We start from the raw sequence: 16,351 nt of genomic DNA, 5'->3' as shown, positions 1-16,351 counted from the left end.
CTCTGCTTTTGTTTCACGTAACCACTCATGTGCCTCTCTGCCATCACCTCCTGATAAAATTCACTGCCTTTAGCCTCTTTCTAAATATGATTGCACAAAATTAGGCCAAAAAGTTACTTTCATTTTTTTTAATGATATAACTTAAAACTTGATTTTTAAGATTTGTTTGCCAATATCTGACTAATGCTAATTTTACAAGGGCACTGTTATAAAAAATTAAATCCTTTATGTATGGATTAACCTGGCTTTGCAGAGCAGAGCATAGTCTTATATTCATATAAGTATAGTAAACTCGAATCCCACAGAAATATCCAGATATATAATCAAGATGTGTTGATATCCATAAATACTTGGATTTTATACCAAGTAACAAAGCAAGAATTTTTTTTTATATGTCAGTAATTTTGCTAACTAAAAAGCAACCATGATATGGTACAGGCAGTTAGAACAGATATCAGAAATTTCAACAAACTAAGCGATAAAATATAACAAATACTTAAAAAATTCTTATATAGATAGTAACAAATCTTTAAGTAAAAACAAATACAGAGCATTCAGTAAAATAATATACTTGAAGGAATTCTAAAACCATGTTCATGCAAATAATGTACGTGTTGCAATTTATTTAAGTTCACAGCAAGCTATGGAAAAAAATAAAAATTTAGTGTGCATCGGAGGGTTATAACAATCAGCAAAAATATCCAAAAGGATTATATAAATGTTCTGATTTTCATCATGAAAATCTAAAACATTTTCTTCTTCAAAGCCACCTAAATCTTCATCTCTTGAGGCTGAAAACTTGTTACCTCATATTACAATGGAAGTTTCATGACTGTATATTTACAAACAGAAGACAAAAATCTTCTTGGGCAAAGTTTATAAGAATGTAAGAATTTTATAGTCACTGGGACATTTGTTCATGGAGTTGCCTGCAGAGTTTTTTCAGATGTAGAAAATTAATTTTCCTACTTAGTGTGGTCCTCTTCCTCAGGATGTTTTCCTCCTGCCCCAAAATATACGCTGGGGGCAGAACAGATGTGTCGTCTTCTCAGCCAGTAGCAGGACCACCACCAGAAGTAGGGGAGGATCATAGTGGTCCCTGATGCTGGGCCTTTAGTCCATAGCACAGGCAAATTAATTGGGTGCCAGGTAATTTTGGGTGACTTTTTTGTGAGAAAAGGGAGTGGAATGCCTCTTCTAATTTGGCACTTGTGGTATTTCCTTTTCACTGGATTGATAAATTCACTGAGCATAAGTATTTTGTCTCCTTCTCACCTTACAATTTCCTGACACTCAGTATTTATTGAAAGTTATTGTTGTTTGTTTACTATGAATGTATTTATAGCAACTGTGGATTTAATATTTGAATAGATGCTAATGTCTGGAAATATGGCTATTATATTTCTTAAATGTCCCTTGCCTTCTTAAAATTAACAAAATAGTTATCTCAGATGTGCTTAAGAAACATTAAATTCAGAATCTCATATTTGGGGCTTTGGAAACCCTGGTGGCGTAGTAGTTAAGTGCTACAGCTGCTAACCAAGAGGCCGGCAGTTCGAATCCACCAAGCGCTCCTTGAAAACTCCATGGGGCAGTTCTACCCTGCCCTAGAGGGTTGCTATGAGTTGGAATCGACTTAACGGCAGTGGGTTTGGTTTTGGTTTTATTTGGGGCTTTATCTCATTAGTTATTGCATTATCCTTAATTTATGGATCAGGAAATGAGAGTCTGAAAGGTAAACTGACTTAATTTGTTTATATATCTAGTTAGTACCAGAATGATTAATTTTAAAAATGATAAATTCTAAATGTTTGAATTTTGATTCAATTAATTTTTTAATTAATATGCTATATACTTGTCTTATTTATAGTCTACCTTTTGAATATCATAAAAATGAATGTAAACTAATCAGTGTGATTTGTTTGCATATAGTGAGAGAGTCGAAGAAGCTACTAACCATAATTCTGAAAAATATAATAAAAATTAGTAAAAGAGAAGGAAAAGAACTGCTTTTGTATTTTGATACATCGTTAGAAATCACTAATGTGACTCAAAAAATTTTTGGTGTTGATAAGTACAGGGTAAGTGTTTTAACTCTTCCATAAATATTTACTACTTTCTAAATTCTGGAAACTTCCAGTTTGGGCTAGAAAATTTTTTGTTTCCTTTCTAGAATGTAGATTTTAGTTTTTAAAAATGTATAATGGAATAGGCATCAGCTTGTTAGCTATACCCTTTGAGATACCTATTAGAAAGTATGCCAGATGACAAAATTAGCAGCAGCTGTTCAAAACATTTAATGAATTCTCCTAGTTGTTGAAAAGGTGATTATGAGGCAGAGCTCTGTTCTCAAGATATTAAACATTGCTTGTGAGAGTTAGGAAACTCTGGTGGTGTAGTGGTTAATTGCTACAGCTGCTAACCAAAGGGTCGGCAGTTTGAATCCGCCAGGCGCTCCTTGGAAGCTCTATGGGGCAGTTCTACTCTGTCCTATAGGGTCGCTACGGGTTGGAATCGACTAGACGGCTTTGGGTTTGGTTTGGGTTTGTGAGAGTTAACTCAGTAACCTCAGAAGAACTAAATAATTAGTCTAGAGAACATGACTTGGGGAAGTTGAGGAAAGAGAATGCTCATAAAGAGTCAAATTTCAAGTATTATTGTGGAGATGGGGCTTGAAATGGCCTTTGAATTTAAAAAAAGGTTAGGCTTTATATAAGATGCTTTCCAGGATTGTGGGAGACATTTTGAAGCAGAAATTGTTTAACCAAGAAACAGTGGTGGCAATTCATGTGTGGGAGATACTCTGTTGATAAGTTTGGTTAGTGAGAAAGATTTATGTTAGAGAATAGGAGATAAGTTTGACGAAGAACCCTTTTAAAGGAACCAAAATAGCAAGCTGAGGAGACTGAATCATTCAAGTCTTTTGAGAATGGTCTTAGTATGTACAAAGCAATCATTTAAGGTATTTGGCAGTTTTGAAGGAAACAGAAAATAGTTGCATTAAGGTGGGAAGAATTGAGAAAATGACACTACTTTGAATTTTTTTTAATTTTAGGAATTTACCAGGAAACAAGGCATTTCAGTTGCAAAAACATCTGTGCACATACTTTTTGATGCAAGTGGATCACAGGTGTGTCTCTCAGGTTTTTTCAATGGACTAAGCTTAATCCTAGATAAAAGGACAATAATAAAGTTGATGTTGGGGAGGGAGTATCTCTAAAAAAAACTGTCTCAATACAATAAAATGTATGTAATTTTTTAACACGTCATTTCTAGTCCACCCAAAGGCATCTCCGAAGAAAGGCCTGGTGACCACTTCTGAAAAATAAGCTACTGAAAACCCTGTGTAGCACAGTTCTGTTCTGACACACGTGGGGTCATGAGTCTGAGGTGACTCGAGGGCAACTGACAGTTTCAGTGCAGAGAGTATATAGCTATTAATCAATATTAAGGTTTGGTAACCTTAAAAATTAGAAGTGTATTTCCCACCACTAATGCCAAAGCCTTGTTTTGTATGTGTTAACATTTGTTTGTGTCTTCTAACATTTGAAAAAGTAGATACTTTTTGTTGGGTCACTTTGTAGGCATGCATATATCACAGGGCTAAGAAATGATAACAGTGCCTGGACAGAAGGAAAGAGTTGACCTTTGTAAACTTGGGATGAATAGAAGCTTTATTAAGACACCCAATGAAATTTTTATGGTTTGCAATTTTAAGTGCCTTTTTCCGCATTCTCCAACAGATTCTAGTGCCGGAAAGTCAAATCTCACCAGCTGAAGAAGAACTTGTATGTTTAAAAGAAAAACCTAATCCCCAAAAGGAATTCGCTAAACCTCCAAAATATATCAGAAACAGTAATCAAGAGGACAGAAAAAATAGTCCGCTCCAGGTAAATAATGGCGTCAAAATAATCTCTTATAAAACTCCCATAAATCAAATTATTGCTATATACAAGTAGAGAAAAAAGCACCTAGAACTTATATGTTAATCAGGTTGAATTAAACCTCGATCAATAACATTTTAAAGTTTTTTCCCCCACTTCTACAAATGCAAAGAAAAAATAGTGTGTTTCAGCAAATTGTGTAGTTGTTGGAAGGCAGGACATGTATTATGCTTTAAAAAAAAAAAAATGCTTTACACACTTGTAAATTCCCAGTTAAAGATACTTAGGAGACTAACTGCTGCTTTTTGCATTTATCATTTCTGTTCTGTATTTGCATGTAGCTGTAATGTAGAATATAAATTTATAATGTTATGTCTATTTAAAAAATATATATTTATATATATTATAAAAATATATGTATGTATAATATATATATAAATATATATTATATATATATATAATAATGTTATGTCTATTTACATGAGGAAAAAAAGCAATTAGGTTCTTTTTCTCCTTCTCCTCTTCCTCAGTTGAAGACTCCCTATAGGCCATATCCTAAAGAACTATTTCTCAGCTGCCTTCTCCACACTGTCCTGCAACATTTGGCATTGCTGACAGCCTCGCTTTCTTGAAGCCCTTTCCCTTCCTTGACTGTTATTTTAGCATTTTAACTCTTTTCCTACTTATTACTACATCAGTGTGTATTTCTCTGCCTACCTCCTACATGTGGGTTTGCCCTAAAGATGACCTCAGCCATCTGACTCTGTGACTTCTCCCTCAGAGCTTCTCTCATGTGTACACAGCAAGGAAGAGATCTCCACGTGCTCTTATAACATTTCTTCTTGTCTTTGCAAATCCTTTATTGAAATCTAACCTCAAAGTCCCTATCTTTTGCCTCATATCTGAACCTTCTTCTGTACTTCAGTAATGCTACCATTAATTTTTCTGGTGATACCCTTGATTCCTGCCTCCTCTCCTCCCGTATGTAGAAGCAAGGGGCTAGTGGTGGTTATTTCAGTTCTCTCTCACACCCTTTCCTCCTCATTCCATCTACCATTAGCCCATCTCTCCCTCCCCCTTACCTCACACCAGGTTTAGTGCAGTAACCTGCTAATTGGTCTTGCACCATTGCTTCCTCAGTGGGCTGCCTCACATTGTATACCCCTCGTTTTTTTTAAATACCATTATCATGATAGGATTCTTCTGCTCAGAAAGCTTCCGGACTTCTGTGTTTGTCACACTGACTCTAAATGTTGCCTCAGTTCTGAGACCTGCTGTAGTTTAATTTTATTCTTTTGATCCAAGACTGTAATATATATCCTTCAGTTTAGTAAGGTCACGTGCTTTACTGTCTCTTTGCATGTCACACTCATTCTTGCCTTTAGACCTCCACCCTGTTTGTTCTCCTTTTACCTTTGCTCAAGTCTCGGTTCATTTTCACTTTCTTCATGGAACTTTAACTATGTCAGTTTGTACTGATCTCCCACCTGTAAGCAACTCTAACTCTCACAGGGTCCTGTACACTTTGGCACATTTAGGTCACTCACTTTTTTCCCCTTTTAGTCTTGTGTCCTCAATCAGATTAAAAATGCCTTCTTACATTTCCCTAATTATCAGATCATAAAAGCCATTTTCTGTGTTTTTGTATCCAGATCATATTGGGTACTTTTTTAAAAATGGAGATTCGTAGATCCCCACCTTAAATTTCTTGAATTATAAACTCAGGGAAATGTCTTAAGCATACTAAAGTTTGAAGATCACCGCCCTGTTGTTAAATACCCACTATGTTTTCAGTAAGTAAGGATTGTTTGCATATGAATAAGTATCTTTTCAGGTTTACTGTACTACACCCTACACTACACAATCAATATACCTAAAACCAAAAACCAAACCCACTGCCGTTGAGTCGATTCTGACTCATAGCGACCCTATAGGACAGAGTAGAACTGCCCCATAGAGTTTCCAAGGAGCGCCTGGCGGATTCAAACTGCCGACCTCTTCGTTAAGAGCCATAGCACTTAACCACTACCCCACCAGGGTTTCCGATCAATATACAGGAACTGTAATTTTTTTTAAGAGGAATCTACTGATTTAAAAGCTTGTTTTCTAGATAATTTTAGAATTCTCTTTCCTCATATCCTTCCTGCCCTTCCCTACAGCCCAGATAACATACCTACTCACAAACCCATCATTTTCACTGCCTCAGGGTCAGGTGCCTTATTTAAAGCAGCCTTCTTTTTTTCCTGTACATCTGTACAATTGTGTCACTGTCTACCCATTTGTATGGCACCCTTTGAAGCCCTGACTCTGCTTACCTACTTCTTTTGTTCTTATAAATTACCCTGGGAGAATGTTGGAGTATACAGACTGTTTTGGAACCACTAACTTGTGTGTGACTAGGTCTCTGAACTCCTATGGCTACTTTTTACTCCAGAGGCAGTTTAGTCTTCAAAGAATATTAGTGCAGATTTCAAAAATGTATGAAGATATTAAAAAACAATTTTATATAAATATATATCCAAATATCGTAGAATATGTATGATATATTACAGGAAAATTGTGAGCCATTGGTTAAGTAAATTGTGTTTTCATAAACAAACACATATCAAAGTACTGTATTTCATAAATCTGAGTATTATATATTCTTTTTTAAAATAATTTTTATTATGCTCTAAGTGTAAACTTTAAGTGAAAGTTTACAAATCAAGTCAGTCTCTCAGTAAATAACCCTCTCCCACCCTCCCTCCCTCCCCGCTCTCGTAACCACAAAAGAATGTGTTCTTCTCAGTTTATACTATTTCTCAAGATCTTATACAATATTTGTCCTTTTGCAACTAATTTCACTCAGCATAATGCCTTCCAGATTCCTCCATGTTATGAAATGTTTCACAGATTCATCACTGTTCTTTATCGCTGCATAGTATTCCATTGTTTGAATACACCATAATTTATCCATTCATCCATTGATGGGCACCTTGGTTGCCTCCATCTTTTTGCAATTATAAACAGTGCTGCAGTAAACATGGGTGTGCATATATCTGTTTGTGTAAAGGCTCTTATTTCTCTAGGATATTGAATATTATATGAATATTCTTTAAAAAATATTTCTTAATTGTTTTGACTACCTGTTCAGTACCAAACATGAAGGGAAAGCTCTTCAAGTCAGCCTAAAACACAAATTTCTGCATATCATATTGCATATTAAAAAAAAAAAAAACCTATTATCTTTTGTATGTAGTCAAGGTAAAATGTTATAAGTTAAGTTATAGCATATTTAATTTCAAATAGAATGTGTATTTACTCTGGTTGTTTCTCATGGTTTAAGATAATTACTCCCAGCAAAAGAAAAATGTCTGAAGCATCTATGATTGTTCCTGGTGCAGACAGATATACTGTGAGAAGTCCAATACTATTAATCAACACATGTAAGTTTTATAGTCTTAAAATATAACAATACTTGTTAGAAATCTTTTAAAGTAGATATTTTTAATTCAGGGAAATTCTGGACATAATTTACCTAGAGGATAAGCTGGGGATGTAAAAATTAATAAAATATGAATCAAAATGTGTCCTAATTTGAAGAAACATATAATGGGAATTGACATACAGTGTTCAAAATATTAATATCCAGCATTAATAATTGATGGCCATTGAAGTATGAGGCAGTATAACATTGATTGTGATTAAAACATTGAGTTAGTCAGGCTACTTGGGCTTGGCTCCTCACTCCCAGGTATGTACTTTTACAGATTATCCTCTACCTAAGTTTAGAACCAGTGTCTTTTCTATAAAATGGGACTAAATTGGCTACCTCATTGAGTTTATTAGTGGATTAAATAAGATATATTCATTCAGCAAGGAGCCTTGTGAAGCATTTAGACCTTGTTTGTCAAATACTAAGTGCTAGATAATCATTAGCCTCTGATATTGGGTACTAAACACAAAACCCAATGCTGTCGAGTTGGGTACAAGTTGCTTTAAATAAAGTCTTATTTAATCTTTATGAAAATATTGACTCTCTGTTCCAAAAATCCAGTTGCCTACTGGACAATTTCCTAATGTCCGACAGGCTCCAAACTTAGGGTGTCCAAAAATGAATTCATCTTTCCACCCTTCATTTCCTGTTTTTGTAAATGGCATCCATACTCACTTATTCATCTAAGGTAAAAATTTGAGAACCATCCTAGGACCTTTCTTTCTTACCTTCCTCATCATCGCAAAAGTACCTCAACAGTATTGTAGTTGCTGTTGAGTCAGCTCCATCTTACGGTGACCGTATGTGTAACAGAACGAAACATTGCCTGGTCTTGTGCCGTCTTCAGGATCATCAGTGTACTAGAGTTCTTTTGTTGCAGCTATTGTGTAGTGCCTTCCAACCTAGGAGGCTTATCATCCAGCACTATTATCGTACAATATTATGTTGTGATCCATAAGGTTTTCACTAATTTTCAGAAGTAGATTGCGAGGCCTTTCTTCTAGCCTGTCTTAGTCTAAATGCTCCACTGAAACCTGTCCACCACCTGCTGGTATTTGAAATACCTGTGGCATAGCTTTCAGCATTGTAGCAACACAAAAGCCACCACAGTACGACAAACTAACAGATGGGTGGTGGTGGACCTCATTGGTGCCATACAAATAAGTAATTTAAATTAAAAGACAAAACAAATCTATTCATCCTTTGTCCTTCTTTTTTAGCAACACCTCGCAGGGGGAGAATTAAACCACCACTGCAAATGATGAGCTCTGCAGAACAGCCTGGTGTTTCTAAAACATCAGAAAATGGAGTGAATAATGCTGTATGGCTTAAATCTGAACGATCTGAAGGGCAAAATAGAGGCGATAATACAGACAAAGTAACTTTACTTTGAAGATATTTTAAAAATAATTTCTTACCAAGCTGTTATAGAGATTCAAATTGAACTAACTTCTTTTACAGTGAATGTTTATCTTTTTTAAAGCATTGATTTGTAGTTGCTGTTTGTTTTTCCTAGATATCATTTATTTTCTTAAAGAAGGGTAGGGTCCTTCTCATATGACTCATTTACTGTGTTGACAATAAAATGTATGAATGCCCATCCTGTATAACTCTGATTTACACATTTGATAGGAGAAGTGAACTTGCCATCATTCTTTGGTTGATCATGCAAAGCAGTGTCTGTTGTGGGGAAGGCTCTGGTATAGAAATGAAAGATACAAATGTACTCTGCAAGTGTCTCAAAATCTAGAAGGGGAATCAGACAAATTAATAAGATAATCACAATATAGTATAAATGCTCTCAAATGTACATAAAGAATGCAGTAGGAGCCCAGTGGAGGTGCAGGTGCCTAACCCCATAGCTAGGTGAAGATCAGCAGATGCTCTTTAGGGTGATAGAGAGTGAGCTAATTGTTAAAGGTCAGTAAAATTGGATATTGGAGAGGACATTCATTCCAAGTAGTTGAAGGGAACAAATAAGAGAAAAAGGTTTCTTGGGGGAAACGGGAGGGGATGAGAGATACAGATAAGCTTGTAGATGAGGAACACCTGACATCTTTTGTTTTCTCTGGGGTGTAAGGAAGGTGAGTTTCAGATCGGGATGTGTTGAAATAGAGGGCTCAGGGACTAATACAGGTTTGTAACAGCTACTGAGAGGTGATGGAGAGGGTTAAGGATAAATGCAAGTGTTAGGCATGTTGAGGGCCCAGTTTAAATTGAAGACTAAATTTTATCATCTCATTAGTTCATAAATACGTGTAATTTTTTCAAAGCTTAGCAACCTTGGTATTATAGTAAAAAAGGGAAGATTTTGGATTTTCTTTTTATTTAAAACGGCAGGAAGATAAAAGGTGTAGAGTTTGAAGATACTGGGAAAAAAGTAGTCAAAGTAATGGTAAGTGTCTAGGTAAGTGTTTCTCAGAGGAGAGTATTTTTCGATTGTGTAGCATGGTCCGGAATATTGGAGGATAAGCATCCCAGGTGTGTGCTTGCCTGCTCGTGGCCAGGAGAATCTTGTGGTCATCGCGACAACCGAAGAAACATTCCCAATCGTTCCATACTGCTCCTCTCCCAGTGTAGAGAGCCACTGTCTAAGCTAAGTGTAGGATGGGGCAAATGTCTTAGACCAGAGCATTCGTCTTTCTCATAGTAATGGCAGATTTTTTAAATCTGGAGTAAGTGGGTGTCTATGGCAAGTAGGAAGCTTGCTGCAGGCAAGAAGTTGCTTGGGCAATAGCCAAACTTTAAAAATAATTTAGTGATTTTATAATTTCCAAATCTGTGTGCTTTAGTGAAAAGGCGGTCAGAATAGATGCAGGCTCTGAGGTCAACAGCAATAGAAGATGTACCATTGAGGTTATAGAAATTTCCAGTGACAGATGAGAATTGAATTATTGTACTATCTGTGGATGGAATCAGAAAATTAGCTCAGAATCTTCTGACTCCTTACCTGCAATAAAGTTATTTTCTTGTGATTTTGGATAGGCAGTATTCTAGAATGGGCATTTGTTGTTAGGTGCTGTCGAGGCAGTTCCAACTCAGTGACTGTCCATACAACAGAGCGAAACACTGCCCAGACCTGCGCCACCCTCAAAATCGTTGCTATGTTTGAGCCCACTGTGTCAATCCATCTCGTTGAGGGTCTTCCTCTTTTTTACTGACCCTCTACTTTATCAAGCATTACGCATGTCCAGTGTAAGGAAGATGAAGCCTCACTATCCTCGCTTCTGAGGAGCCCTCTGGCTGTACTTCTTCCAAGATAGATTTGTTCATTCTTCTGGCAGTCCATAGTATATTCACTGTTCTTTGCCAGCACCGTGAATTCAGATGCATCCATTTTTCTTTGTTCTTCCTTTTTCATTGTCCAGCGTTTGCATGCATATGAGGCAATTGAAAATGACATGGCTTGAGTCAGGTGCAGAGCCCTGGTGGCACAGTGGTTAAGAGCTCGGCTGCTAACCAAAAGGTCAGCAGTTCGAATCCACCAGCCACTCCTTGGAAACCTAATGGGAGAGTTCTTCTCTGTCCTGTAGGGTCACTATGAGTTGGAATTTACTTGGCAGCAACGGTTTGAGTCAGGCATACGTTAGTCCTCAAGTGACATCTTTGCTTTATTAACAGCTTAAAGAGGTCTTTTGCAGCACATGTGCTCAATGCGATACGTAGTTTGATTTTTTGACTGCTGCTGCCATGTGTGTTGATTGTGGAACCAAGTAAAGTGAAATCCTTGAAAACTTCAGTATTTTCTCCGTTTATCATGTTGCTGCTTATTGGTCCTGTTGTGAGGATTTTGTTTTATGTTGAGAAGTAATCCTTACTGAAGGTTGTAGTCTTCGATCTTCACCATTAAACTCTTCAAGAATAGGCATAACATTTATGAAATAGAAATACTGTCCATCTTAATAGCGAGGCAAATGTATTTTAGAAAACTTCGAACCTTAATACTGACTTCTAAAAGTTGTTTTCCTACCTATGATGCCTTAACTCAAGTTCACATTAACATGTCTCCTGTGTTTATAGCATGTGAAAACTGCTAAAGTTGTTGAAAAGACGGAAAAGAAGGGCAGTGAATTCCCAAACCAAAATTTTAGTAAGTAATTTTTGGTTTAATGTTCATAGATCTTTTAAAAAACAGACGCTTCCCTCTCTGCCTACTTTTACCTTTGCCAGCTTTCATTGATAAGATTTGTAATGAGTGTGTACTTTGTGATTATAAGGATATATAACACAGTCTCTGCCTCAAGAAGCTTGGGTCTTACAGGGACAGTTAAAGCCAATGATTCCATCCATCCCAATATGTCTGTCTTTATAAAATTCTATACCATCGCATATCCCCCTGCCAACTGCCTGCCCCCGCAATGAAAATTCCATTATTTTTGTTTTATTAGGTGAATTCCAGGATTTTGTTCCTGATTCACAGGCAGTGGTAAAGATAGATAAACCTGTGTAAGTATGCGAAAACCTGTCAAATCATTTAGCATTTATTACTATTTTTAAATGTAATAGATTTAAATGAAAAGGCCTTTATATTTTTAGAATGTGGTATTGGTTAGTAGCATTAGTCATCTCTGAACTATTATTATGATAGTATGGTGGAGAATAGTCTATACAGTTTTTCTGTATCAGCCAACAGAACTCTTTTCAAATTGAGAGACTTAAAGTGAATAAGATTTATTAGATAATAAAGTGTCAGAAGAAATTTGCTCTTCAAATATATAATATAATATATAATTATATAATACATAAGATATGTAAGGCATATTTAGATAGATATTAAGATAGTGGCAATAATGGTACTTTTATCTCATATTCTTTAATCTGATCAATTATATAATAAATTTTTAACTTTCATTATCACTTAAGAGAATATTTCCGTACTTGACTGCTGATAAATTGCTTTCAGTAAACATTACTGAATAAAAAATTAAGGACATGTCAGAACCATAGGCTAATGTTTAATAATGTATTAAGTAAATGAAATTATTTTCTAGATTACCTGGTGTTTTGGACAATATCTATGAAAACAAAACACACTCCAAGTGGGCATGTTGGACACCTGTAACAAATATTCAGCTTTGTAAAAACCAAAGAGCAAGCACTTCATCAGAAGACACATTTAATCAAGGTGAAACATAGTTTTCTCTGTATGTAATAATAGTTCAGAGAAATATTCATTTCCTCAAATGTCTAACAAACATTTTAGATTTTAACAAGTTTTACATATTATCAGTTTATAAAGTTAATAAGAATTTATTTCTTATTTTCCCACTAGATCTTGTTATCCACAAAAAACTTGCTGAGCAAAAATCATCCTCTTCAATATCTGATGATAATTTTGAAGAAACAAGAAAGATACGAAGTACAAAAGAAACAGTGGCAGAAAACAAAGTAGATAAAGCAGAAGTAGAAATTTGTGAAAGAAACAATCAACAAGTAAATGATCCTAAACATTTGGAGGAAAAAAATACTGAACATACCAAGCTGTGTGATTGGCGTGTTGAATCTGAAACTACTTTTAAATCAGTGCTTTTAAATAAGACAGTTGAAGAATCTCTGATATATAGGAAGAAATACATATTGTCAAAAGATGTGAATACTGCTGTTGCAGATAAAAACCCTTCTCCTAGAAAAAATGTGAAAAGTCTTAGAAAATCAGGGAAAAGACTGACTTCTGAACTTAATTCCTGCAACTTGAAACCAAAAAACATGGTGAGCTTTCAGTGTTTTGATTTCTGCATACCCTTAGTATGCTTATTTAATAACATAAGGAGGCGAAAGAACTTCGTTTGATTACTGCAGATTTTCACATACATAATACCTTGTTCTTGCATTCAGTGTCTGGACTGTGAGGGTGAGTGCCTCCTTAACGCTTCACTCACCCCCAACAGAAGAGTACTTGGCAATGGGCCACTTAAATGTGTATGAAATAAACGAGCCCTGAGGCTCCTTATCTCCTCTTTTTGGGTTCCTCCCACTCTGTCCCTCTGACTCTTTAGAGCTGGCCTATGGAATTGTCTGCGTACCTCTCTTAGAGTACCTTCCTTCCTGTTAGAGAATAAGGACTCTACTGTTACTTAACACTGGTTTCCCTGCCTGGCCTACCACATCTTTATACACAGTGGCATCTTAAACATCTCTTGGATGAAAGTATTAAACCATGACAGGGTTTTTCAAGAAAAGGTGTAAGTGGATTAACCCAACCCAGTGCTTTAGAGGAGACTATTTTACTTTACTCTGTCGTATAGGGTCGCTATGAGTCAGAATTGACTCAATGGCACTGGGTTTTTGTTTTTGTTTTTGTTTTATCTTACTTTAATCATCTCTTTAGAACATCTTCAGAACATTTTTGGCTGGTTTGTACCATGCTTGGAGATGAAAATGTCACTTTTTCTAGCAGTTACCATAGATCTTGTTTGTCATTGCTACCAAGGTGCAGATTTAAAAAATCTAATCAGAATACCTTTCGCTGCCAGTAACTCAATCAGCTTCTTACTCTTTCTAAGACTAAAAATCTTAATAGGCTTTCATTTTCATTTACCTTCCACCAAACCAAAACCAAACCCACTGCAGTCAAGTTGAGTCCGACTCATAGCAACCCTATAGGACAGAGTAGAACTGCCCGAAAGAGTTTCCAAGGAGGGCCTGGTGGACTTAAACTGCTGACCTCTTGGTTAGCAGCCATGGCAGTTAACCACTACACCACTAGGGTTTCCTTATCTTCCACAGGGTTGTTAATATCTAGGTAGGCAAATTTCTAGAGTCAATTTAAAATTGTTTATAGATTGGAGCACCTCCGTATGCAAAGGAAGTATTTAGTAGATAATTTATAGCTGTTACATGTAACTTCACATAATTTATATTGACCAATCTACTTTTTTTAATCTGTAGTGCTCTTTTTATGCCTAATTTGGCTGCATTCTTCTTTAGCCAAATCCTTCTGGGCACGCTAAACCCAGATCTGTCCTTCAATTTTAATTTTAAACTGTTTTTTTTTTTAATAATTTTTATTGTGCTTTAAATGAAAGTTTAGAAGTGTCAGTCTCACATATAAACTTATGTACACCTTACTACATACTCCCATTTACTCTCCCCCTAATGAGTCAGCCCGCTCCCTCTTCCAGTCTCTCCTTTTGTAACCCTTTTGCCAGTTTCTAACCTTCTCTACCCTCCCATCTCCCCTCCAGACAGGAGATGCCAACACAGTCTCAAGTGTCCACCTGGTACAAGTAGCTCACTCTTCATCAGCATTTCTCTCCAACCCATTGTCCAGTCACTTCCATGTCTGATGAGTTGTCTTTGAGAATGGTTCCTGTCCTGGTCAAGCAGAAGGTTTGGGGACCATGGCCGCTGGGATTCTCCTAGTCTCAGTCAGACCATTAAGTCTGGTCTTTTTATGAGAATTTGGGGTCTGCATCCCACTGTTCTTCTGCTCCCTCAGGGGTTCTCTGTTGTGCTCCCTGTCAGGGCAGTCATCAATTGTGGCCGGGCACCATCTAGTTCTTCTGGTCTCAGGATGATGTAAGTCTCTGGTTCATGTGGCCCTTTCTGTCTCTTGGGCTCATAATTATCTTGTAACCTTGATGTTCTTCATTCTCCTTTGACCCAGGTGGGTTGAGACCAATTGATGCATCTTAGATGGCCGCTTCTTAGCATTTAAGACCCCAGACGCCACACTTCAAAGTGGGATGCAGAATATTTTCTTAATAGAATTTATTTTACCAATTGACTTAGAAGTCCCCTTAAGCCATAGTCCCCAAACCCCCGCCCTTGCTCCGCTGACCTTCGAAGCATTCAGTTTCTCCCGGAAACTTCTTTGCTTTTGGTCCAGTCCAGTTGAGCTGACCTTCCGTGTATTGAGTATTATCCTTCCCTTCACCTAAAGTAGTTCTTATCTGCTAACTAATCAGTAAATAACCCTCTCCCACCCTCCCTCCCTCCCCCCTCTCGTAACCACAAAAGAATGTGTTCTTCTCAGTTTATACTATTTCTCAAGTTCTTATAATAGTGGTCTTATACAATATTTGTCCTTTTGCATCTGACTAATTTCACTCAGCATAATGCCTTCCAGGTCCCTCCACGTTATGAAATGTTTCACAGATGCGTCACTGTTCTTTATCGCTGCATAGTATTCCATTGTGTGAATCTACCATAATTTATTTAACCATTCATCCATTGATGGACACCTTGGTTGCTTCCAGCTTTTTGCTGTTGTAAACAGTGCTGCAGTAAACATGGGTGCGCATATATCTGTTTGTGTAAAGCCTCTTATTTCTCTAGGATTAATTTTAAACTGTTTTGAGTTTTAGAGTCAATTTCATAGAAGTTCACTGACCTAGTCATTCTTCTTTTTCTGGGTGCATAGAAACCTAATCATCTTGTCTAAGCTATGCTCTGATTTTTGTTAATCAGCATCTTGTTTTCAGAAGTTCTCCTCAGTCTTTAACATGCTCACTCCCCGTGTTAGTACATCAACATGCAGGATTTCCTTCCACTCCCATGGATTTAAAGCAATCATCTGTCTGATCCTCTTTCTACTCATTGGACCAGCCAGAGAAATAGAATCTCTGTGGTTCAATGGTAATGATTTCCCAAGCTGACTCCATTTATACTGAAAGTTCTGAAATCACACAAGGGGAGGTTTATTTTTGCAAACCAAATAAATTGTCTTCATTGTGGTTATAATTTTAAGAAGGGATAGTAACCAATAACTTATTATGTATCATGTATCAAAACGTATAGCTGATTCCCAGAAAAAAAAAGTAAAAATCAGGAGAACTCAAATATTCAAGAGCATTTTTGGAGTTTTTCTTAACCAAATTATATAAAATTATGTTGATAATAGTTCTTATACTGAGCCTCTTCAGTTTTTTGTGTTTATTTCCTTTTAGGCCTAGGTTAGTTCCTCAGAGCACTCTGCACATTCTGTATGTTAAAAGATTTATCCTGAGTTGTTTTAATGACCAACCAATCCTAAACTTACTAAATAATTTCT

General features: G+C 36.5%; 1 protein-coding gene across 1 annotated transcript in view; it reads left to right on the top strand.

Moving 5' to 3' along the window:
- SYCP2 (synaptonemal complex protein 2) overlaps positions 1–16,351 on the top strand; it is an 85,241-nt gene that overhangs the window by 32,488 nt on the left and 36,402 nt on the right. The window contains exons 14-22 of the mRNA XM_064276441.1: positions 1,933–2,081; positions 3,056–3,130; positions 3,744–3,890; positions 7,210–7,309; positions 8,580–8,737; positions 11,380–11,449; positions 11,748–11,805; positions 12,351–12,484; positions 12,632–13,068. Of these exons, the coding sequence (XP_064132511.1) occupies positions 1,933–2,081; positions 3,056–3,130; positions 3,744–3,890; positions 7,210–7,309; positions 8,580–8,737; positions 11,380–11,449; positions 11,748–11,805; positions 12,351–12,484; positions 12,632–13,068 (1,328 nt within the window). The remainder of the gene's footprint in view (positions 1–1,932; positions 2,082–3,055; positions 3,131–3,743; positions 3,891–7,209; positions 7,310–8,579; positions 8,738–11,379; positions 11,450–11,747; positions 11,806–12,350; positions 12,485–12,631; positions 13,069–16,351) is intronic.

Source organism: Loxodonta africana, chromosome 24 (genome assembly GCF_030014295.1).
Source record: "Loxodonta africana isolate mLoxAfr1 chromosome 24, mLoxAfr1.hap2, whole genome shotgun sequence".
Taxonomy (NCBI): Eukaryota; Metazoa; Chordata; class Mammalia; order Proboscidea; family Elephantidae; genus Loxodonta; species Loxodonta africana.
The sequence above is the reverse complement of the archived record's forward strand: the minus strand, read 5'-3'. Positions and strand labels throughout refer to the sequence as shown.